Below are 9,619 nucleotides of genomic sequence, written 5' to 3'. Positions count from 1 at the left end.
CATGAAGAAAATTCTGTCTTGTCATCAAGTCTTTTAAAAAATTATCATTCTTCTGAGAATGGTTTCTTGAGGGAACAAAAGAAGAATGTATGTTTCCCAGCATCAATAGTAGATCCAAGCATAATGAAACACAGTGGACAGTTAGAAGGTGTGTGGCTGTGGCTGGAGCAGCAAGATAGAGAATTAAGATGGGGCAGACAAGGAGATGCCTGGCAGATTAGTCCGGCGGTAAAGATGACATGATGGACAATGAGTAGTGTGTAGTCCATCGGCACTGGCGGTAGCAGAAGGCTTAGTGTCCACGATGCAGAAATGAAGCAGAAATTTTCGTGAGCATTTCTGCATCTCCTTGGCAGAAAAACTCATGCGGTTTTTACATGCGTTTTTGACGCGTATTTGACGCGTATTTTACATGCGTTTTTCCAATGCATTGTATAGGCAAATAAGCATGCTGAAACGCACAAGAATTGGTCATGTCCATATTTTTTCTGCGAGTAAAATCTGCGCAGAAAAAATACGGACCATGTGCACAGAACTTGCAGAATGTCATAGGAAGTCATGGGATAAAGTAAGCAATGCGTTTCTGGAGCGTTTACGCGCTGCAAATACGCACCAAAATATGCACCAAAAACGCATCGTGGGCACACAGCCGAACAGTGGAAATGACAGTCAACAATCAGGCAGGCGGACAGATGGTATGGCTGATTTAATACCCCCTTTGACATTACACAAGGGGTTGGACACAGCAGTATTCTCATAGCAAATTGGACCAGTTCTTCCCACTGGTTCAATTTTGCAAACCCAGAAATCAATGGTATCGGGGCTCAGGGAATCTGCCTGAGAAAGAACTCAGTCATGCCATGATGGAACCTGGCTGTTGATTGTGTCTGTGTTTGCTGAAGTGCGCCAAAATAGTGACAATGGCACAAAAAGAATCTGGTCCATTATGTCAAATATACTCTAGATGTTGTTGCTTCTGCCTCGGTTACTTGTTGTAGCCCTAAACATTGACACAGACAGTATCATTGTGTCTCCATGGCATGCAGAGGGGTTTGTGGGCAGTGTTTGCTCAGCAAAGGCATTGCAGAGCAGGTAACAGCTTATCCTGGAAGCATGCCGGTTTGAACTCCCATTTGGAAACTCTAAAATGTTCCCCCATTTTACTTTTGTAGCAAAGGTCTGAAAGTGTGGCTATCCAATAATCATCACTTTGCTTCATGTTAACAATGCGCCTGTCATCCTACAAGAATTGCAGCATACAGCTCGCAATGCCGGCCAGCATGACCGAGGCCACAGTAGTTTAAATAGCTGAATCCACATGTGCTCATACTCATAAATTTGGTTGCCTCTTAAAAAGCTTCAATAGACACACATCCCTCATTAGCTGTCAATTTGAAATCTCAAAGTAACCCAAAATCTAGTTTGATTGCTGCATGATGTAATCAGTCACTGCTTTACACTTTTCATACAAACACTGCAACATATACATCATTGTATTCCAGTGGTTGCGACATCACAAACCAGGTGATTCTCTGGAAGGCTGTTTTCTCTCAAAGCCAGGAGGGTGTGCTTTTTTTGCATAAAAGACCTAGGAAAATGGGCTAAGGCCACGGCCCCACAATCAGTATTCAGTCAGTATTTTTTCTCAGGAGTGGGAGCCAAAATCAGGTGAGGAACAATCAGAGAAAAGGTAGAATAGAAACAAGTCACCAATTCTGCATTTATCACCCACTGCTGGTTTTGGCTTCAACTCCTTAAAAAAATACTGACCGAATACTGACCAAATAGTGATAGTGGGGCTGTGGCCTAACATGTTTTCTGGCCATAGACACCACGTTTCTCAAGTGTGTTTATTTGCAAAAGAAATCTAGCACTATTAAATTCAGTACCTGGCCATGCATGGAGGGTTATTTTGTCTGACTTAAGGCAGATAATATGTTCTAGGTCTTGTCGCTTACGACAATTCCAAGTTGCATATAGTAGAAGAAGTACGGCACTCTGCCCATCTTGTGGTACCCGGAGAGAGTCCAATTGTAAGTAATCTATAAAAAATCTTTAAGTGCTGGATTTCTGCATTTTATAAATTCCAAGTTGCAGTTCATGGGGAGCCCGCCAGTGAGAGAGTTGCCTCTTAATGTAGAGTAGCAACTCTTCTGCCTTGTGACTTTTCTTTCCTGAGATTTGAAGCTGTAAAACTGCTTGGCAACGCTTAAACTTGCATGAGCGAAAAGAATGATGATGCTGTGTAGAATCAATGATGTTCTCTGTGCTTGTTGGGTGCGATATAATGTCAGTTGAGCAGGATCCAGGAGAGGTGTAGACAGTGGCAGATAACCACCACCTGGCGGGGAAACATATGTAGCTCCCAGTCACAGTGGCCTTACCAGCTATACTGGTGGTGCATCGCTGCCATTGAAAACATTCCCCCATTTAGCTGTGAAACGGTTTTGTCACTGGCCATAGTTGCTGCTCTGTCCAGAGATTGACCTACATTCTCCTGCATGTGAAAACAGGGAGCTAGTATAATACAGGTGGTCAGAAGCAATGTGCAGATGGACATGAGGCAGGAACAGTCAAACAATTTATTTCCTCCGATAAGGAAGGAAATTACTTCAGTTATGAAAACAGTTAAACAGTATGAAACATAATATTCACAAATAAATCCTACAATACAGTGTGTGTGACGAGTCTTAGAGTTTACTTTACATGTCAGGGAAGTCTCTCATGGAATATACTTATATCCCTCTAACAGGAGTGACACACCCATTCACGGGAGGGGCACTGTGCTGACTTCTCCAACAGTAATGGACCAAGCAGGGGTTTCTGGTTCTTCATGCTAGGCCCCAAGTCCTTCTGACAAAGTCTATTAAAGCACACTGTGCCTCCGTAACTTCAATTGGTCCCCACCCTGTCCGCTGTCCTAGCTCTGGCCAACCCCTGTACCGTACATAAATGCTGGAAACGACGGCCCGGCTCACTAGCATCATCTGTCCATTACTGCAGGCATCATCTCTCAGCTGAAGTTTCCTCATGGATCTTCGGTGCTTGACCACTGGTGGGCATCTCCCAGGTCTGAGGGGATGAGGGCTGGGCTTTGTCTCCTGGCGGGCTCTGGGTCTAGACCATCACAGGTCTGAGATTTGGGGCTTGACCGGCATATTTGGAATTCCAGGTCTTGACCGGCGTAATCTGGGCTTAGGGTCTAGTCTGGTGCTGCATGGGTCCCATCTGTGACCATCATAATCATTACCTTGTTATTTCCTTTATTGTGATAAATGTCTCCTATTTCACACTCTATATAGATAACCTTACTAAAAGTCAGATAGGTAAAAACATTGGTATATTGTCATTCTCTCATTGGTTGGTCTGATAAATACAAGTTTGGAAAAAAAAATCACTTTTTCATCTTTTTTTGTGCTGAAGGCTTTTTCATATACAATTTATACTATTTTCCTTCTGAGCAATTATTCTGGCCATGCAGGCCCCTTTGCTTATATGTTTAATATGTGACAGTATAGGCAGACACCATAGCATATTTGGGGTTCCTTAAGTTTTGGTGAGGGTTAAACAGAAGTTTATCACAATGTTAAAATCAATGTGCTTGCCATGTAAAGGATAAAGAACATTGCACGATTATTGTGAACGAGCTTGCCTAAGAATGCTCGATTTGAAGATAATCATTCAATTTTAACAGGCTGCCCATCACCTGACAAACAAGAAAGTTGTTCAATCGTCAGGTCTTTTTTGGTTTCTTCAAAAGACCATCATTCTCATCAGCACATCATCATGGACAATAGCAGGCTAAGGGCACAGAACAATCTATTACTAATCATTCAGTGCTCATCTGAAGCGCATAGAAGTGGGACCCCTTACTCCTTGTGCCCCTATTCAGTCAGACAGTTTGTATCAATGGCATTTCCTCCCCTGACATGTTCTTCTAATAAATAACCAAACCGGTCATACCCCTCTAATAACTTGGAATTTTTTAAAAGGGTATTTTACAAGGGCTTTCTTTTAAACTATATACAATGTTGGAGTTACAAGCCAGAAAGGAAACAAAAAAAGGCAAAAAAACTGAATTTTTCACCCAAAAATTTGAAGTCGCCAAGATAACATTTTTTGCTACTCAATTGAATTAATCAAAATGGCAGCATGATTAAATTTTTCTTGATTCTTTTAATGGTTGGTTAAAATAAAAAAACAAAATTCTCAACTCACCCCTCACCAGTACTAATGCCACAACTCCCTGCACAGTACTCTGCTGAATCATTTCTCCCTACCTCTTCTGTCTTTACTTCCGTTCCCAGTTTTTGGGTTTCAACTAAATTCATTGCGTTATGTGAGGCCTACTATGTTCCCTTGAAGCCAAAGATGGCGTACAACTGAAAACAGAAGAGAAGACTGGAGCAACAGGGGGAAGCAGACCGGAGGAGGACAAAGTAGGAAGTGAGGGGCGAGGTAAGCATAATATTTTTTGACAGCTCTGTTCATACTTCTCTGTGGTGTGGGGAAATCTTCGAGCATAATAAAAAGCTTTTAGCAGCAATTGGATTTGTGACATATAAATTTAATGCATACTGTATTTCTCAGCCAAACCCAGGTGAATCTCGCAAATCGAATAGAATCTCTAATATGTTCATATAATATCTATGCACTTACAAATTTATGGGCCTAAACTTCTAGCTCAGAGTTTTTCCTTTGTCTCTGACTTTTCTGAAAGTCTTGGATCGGTGAAATCAAGGGTTCACTTATTTTTCAATGTGAAAAGAGTCCTTCCATTAATTTTGTAGCAAAGTAAAAAAGATTTCAGCATGCTCAGCTGTCTGTCACTACACACTCCACCAATTACACTATTTGTTTTGCTATTAGACCCCCTGACACTTTTGCTTTTGTTTCCAGTCTGGAAGGTGGAGAGAAAAATAATGCTCTCAATTGTGAGTCAAGGAGTAACAGTAAATCTCTCTAGACTGTTTACAGACCTTTTCAGTTCCTGGCTTCTTCCTTCTGAGCAGACTGTGACGTAACATAACTGTGACTATAGGAGAGAATATAAGAACATTTGGATTGGATATTATACCCAGGAGTATCATCTAAACCTTGTGGTTTAGATCCTGATCACTATGAACTTTTCTTTGTTTCTGAGGACAGTTTTTTTCTTTGATAATTACAAACTGACTGAATCAAAGGTTACATTATACTATGGGTCCCTTGAGAGATTGGGTCCATTGGGGTTTGCTTCAACCCCTTTACAGAAATCTTCTGTACATAAGATCTATGTTAGTAACATAGTAACAATGGTCTTGAGAACAAACCCTAAGACATTGGGGCAAGTCTTCCGATGAGCTGAAGGAAAAACCATCCGGCTTTATAATCAGAATGTTTCCACTGGTTTAGAAAAGGATTTATAAAACTATTAGGAATTTTAATAAAAAAAAAGTAGTAATAAAAGTAGTAGTGGAAGAGGAAAAATAATATCACAACAACCCAACCAGTAACTTTTCCAACTATAATATTCATTATATTGCCGTGATCATTACTTCACTGCTACTTGTATGATTAGTGTTAATATTATATTTATATATTTTACTTTATCATATATTTTAATACTATACTATAAAACTTTAAGAATAGCAACATTAAAAGTTATAAAGCAATAGAACATTATAATGCATATAACATTTTATTATAAAAATAAATTTCATTTTCTTGCTGTTATTAGTTATGTCTTTACATTTAATTCTTTATAAGATTTCATTTTGTTTTATTTCATTTGTAGTTTCTCTTCTATATCTTAATATTTTTAGCTATGTATGTTTTAAACATTTCTTTGCGGTATATGTAATTATTGCAAACCTAGTGTATTGAGAAAAAGTCTTATTTATGTGTTTTTCTTTTATTTCATTTCATTTTATATTTAGAGGTTTTTGCTTTTTCTTTTATACTTTTACTCCTATGTATATTTTAAACATGGCTTTACATGTCATTATTATAAAATAATGTAATTCTATCTTTTTGTTATTTTACTTCACTTCATTTATATGTATTTTTTATGTGTATGTATATTTTAAATATGTTTTACAGGTCATTATTGTAAAACTAATATATTTAAGTCATTTATCTTTGTTTTTTTACATTTACTTTTTACATGTATTTTTTACACACCATCTCTCCTGCCCCTCTGATCATTGGATGCCCTAGAACCTGACCCCTTGCTGAGAGGTTGGAGACCCCCGCCCTGTCATAGTTTACATATGAGTGAAGGGAAGAATCACAGACAACCTGTCTGATGCAAGTGTTAAACACAACTGAATTGAATACCTTTTGTATTAGCTGTGGTCAGAGAGTGCCAACAGTATCATGGTGGATAATTGGGGTCATTCTTTATTCCCTGAAGCTTGCATGACTATAGCAGAGATGTGCATAAATTCGTCTTAAGAGTGCACTGGATTCATTTTCTTTTATGGCATAAATTAGGATCCATTTTCAGGATGTGCTCCCGGGGAAGATTTGCCCACTTTTCAAAAAGTTGGCGGAGTTGTCCAGAAATGGTGTAAAAATTAAAAAAAAAAAAGATGAATATCTCATAGTATAGTGTACAATAATGATATATTGTTTAGTAATAGATTAGTCATCCAAGAAATAATCTATATTACAATATATTACGCAACATAGGAAAAAGATGCCATAGAGCCCGTACATGTATAAAGCAGCTTTTATTGGATCAAAGTAAGATTGTGAATTTCATAGAGTAGATATTTATTAATTTTGCATCTTGTGTGGCTTGAATTTAGATTTTTTTTATTAAAAAATGCATTATTATATTTTCATTTAAACTGTTAAAGTGTTTTATGGTAGATCCAAATGTGAAACAAAGCTAATTTCAAGTGAACTGAAACGATGACCGGTAATACATGAACTCACAATGATACATACAATGCTATTCTTATTATAAATTTATTTTACTTAATAATTTCTCCGAATAAATTATGCTTTTAAAAAAGACACAAAAATAATAATTAATTGTTCTTGCCAGTTAATAGAATAATCATTATTTTGAAGGAATTTCTAGAAGTCTAGCTTCTTAACTGAACAATGTTTTGTTGTTATTTTTTTCTACATCTGTTATGTAAAAGGTAATAAGTATTTGAGATTCTCAAGGAACTTGACTTTTTCAATGTGAAGATTTTTTTTTCTACTTTCAGTTCACAGTTTTAATTCAAGTTAGGAAAAAAAAAGTCTTGAAATGCAGGTACAGAAAGATCAATAGGACAATGAATGGAAAAAAAAAGACAGATTGTTCTCTCTGGTGCCTCTTTGGTGATTAGCCCTTCACTTTACACACCCCTGTCTTTCAACTAAGACATCTAACTGGTTGTTGAAAAAAAAAAAAAAAAAAAACGAATATGTAAAACAAACCAATCAGTGGCCTCGGGCAGGGAGGATCACTACTCCAGAGAAGTATAAAGACAGCACTCCAAATCCGTTCAGCACCTGTTCTCAGAAGGACTTTGTGTGAACCTGCCGAATAAGAGTATGAACTCTTTTCATCTTCCAGCTCATCAGAGATCTACAAACCTTCATCAGATGGCAGTATATGGTGAAAACGTCACCATGTACCCCCAGCAGAACTTTCATTCAATGCCAAGGGTGGCCAACTATGGAATTGGAGACAATTCACCATCGACCAACTCTTATTTAGGTCTTAATAGGCCTGGATATCCTTATGGAAATAACCCAAACTTGCATATGCTGCCTTCTAATGGATTCTTGACAAATTCGTCTGGTTTCAGTGGTGCAGATCATGGTTGGTTTTCCATAGCTTCTCAGGAGGAACTTATGAAGCTTGTAAGGCCTCAATATTCCTACTCAGCACTTATTGCAATGGCCATACAAAATGCTCCGGGAAAGAAGCTGACCCTGAGCCAAATATACCAGTATGTGGAGGACTATTTTACATTTTATAAGAAGAGCAAAGCAGGATGGCAAAATTCAATTCGACACAACTTGTCTTTGAATGACTGCTTTAAGAAAGTGCCAAGAGATGAGAATGACCCAGGTAATTATATAACTACATTCATTCTAATTAATTATATATTTTTAGTCGCAATAGTATTAGTATTTGCCAATGAGTTGCCCTTGGTTTTGTATTTTACAAACAAAAATACACAGTTATCAGAAAATTCTACTGTAAGTTTTTTTTTTTTTGTTAGAATTTTTTTTTTTTAGAAGTGTATTGACTTTTAGATTCAACCTCAAATAAGAATTATTTTTAATAAAATAAATCTTCAGAATGTTTTTAAAAACTTTAGACTGGTTGAATGACTAGAATTTTCCCATAAATTTTTTCAACTGTTCTATTTACTGTATCAGTAAAAATCATTTAATTTTCATAGATTTTTTTTAAATAATTTGTACTTTAGATTTGCTATATTATAATGTATATGTTTATATTTCATTATATTACAATAATATTCATTTTTTTACAATGTTTAGGCAAAGGTAATTACTGGACTCTGGATCCTAACTGCAAGAAGATGTTTGACAACGGAAAATTTCGACAAACAAAAAAGCGCAGATCAGAATCCAACACCACTGATTCTGTTACGGTTAAGAGTGAAGAAGGTTGCCTAGCTGGAGAGAGGAAAGGTGGTGATACGCCATCTATGATGACTCCATCATCCCCAGTGGTGGAAGCCTCCTCAAAAGTTCTGAAGAGCGCATCTCCGCCAGGAAGAACCTCTGCTCCCTGTTTGAATAACTTTTTCAGCAGTATGACCTCCTCCTTGGACTCCAGCTCATCGAACAGGCCGATGTCTCTGAGGTTGGTCAATGAACTTTCCCAAAGAAACATCACTGGATTCAGCAGTTCCACCTCAGGCTCCATGATGGAACCATCTGCAGATTTACAGGACACACTTCACCTTAACAGAGGCCCATATTACAATTCTTTCACCAGCTCCCAACCTTTTTTTTAAGCACTAACCGTAAATGAGAGAGTAGAGTTATCTGCCTTGTGTATAGTGGTTTGATACATCACACATTGGATATATTTGAGAGAAGGGGAAACTTATTTACTGTTTTTATTTATGAGTTTTGATATCTTTATATATATATTATCCAATAGACTGTATGAGTTTTTCAATAAATCATATAAAAAAAAACTAGTTTTGAATTCAACTTTCTTACTGATTGCGATTGAAAAAGAATCGAAAACAAAAGGGGTTTAGTGAAAATAAGAAAAAGGGTTCCAGTTGAAGGGATTTTTATATTTTTTGCGATCTATTTATCTTGTAGCTATGTACCACTCTCTCTATAACCTATATTATATGTATCTAACCTCTCGCTCTTTATATATATATATCATTTCTATCTATAGTGGGAAATATATTTATTTGTTTCATACAATCGTATTTCATATCTATTTATTTCATATCTAATTATCTCATATCTATATACTTCATATCTATCTATTCTATCACATATCTATGTATTTAATATCTATATATCTCATATCTATCCATCTATTTCATATCACATTACACCAAGGGCTCCCATATTTGTATAATTTTTCAAACTTATTTTAATTTAATTAAATGAATAAAAAAAGTTTATGAATTGT

General features: G+C 36.8%; 1 protein-coding gene across 1 annotated transcript; it reads left to right on the top strand.

Moving 5' to 3' along the window:
* The first annotated feature begins 6,897 nt into the window (after window positions 1-6,897).
* LOC141197971 (forkhead box protein I1c-like) lies at window positions 6,898-9,047 on the top strand. The gene is made up of 3 exons (XM_073662928.1): window positions 6,898-6,904; window positions 7,556-8,056; window positions 8,494-9,047. The coding sequence occupies exons 1-3, from the start codon at window positions 6,898-6,900 to the stop codon at window positions 8,973-8,975; spliced, it is 990 nt and encodes a 329-aa protein (XP_073519029.1). The 3' UTR covers window positions 8,976-9,047.
* Window positions 9,048-9,619: the final 572 nt, after the last annotated feature.

This window comes from Phyllobates terribilis, unplaced genomic scaffold (genome assembly GCF_046119375.1).
Source record: "Phyllobates terribilis strain yellow unplaced genomic scaffold, ASM4611937v1 Scaffold_1__5_contigs__length_1240528914, whole genome shotgun sequence".
Lineage (NCBI taxonomy): Eukaryota > Metazoa > Chordata > Amphibia > Anura > Dendrobatidae > Phyllobates > Phyllobates terribilis.
This window is presented reverse-complemented; position numbering and strand designations above follow the sequence as displayed.

Coding starts and splice junctions, on each gene's coding strand:
- LOC141197971 (XM_073662928.1), top strand. Junction 8,057..8,493: donor AAGAGATGAGAATGACCCAG/GTAATTATATAA, acceptor TACAATGTTTAG/GCAAAGGTAATTACTGGACT.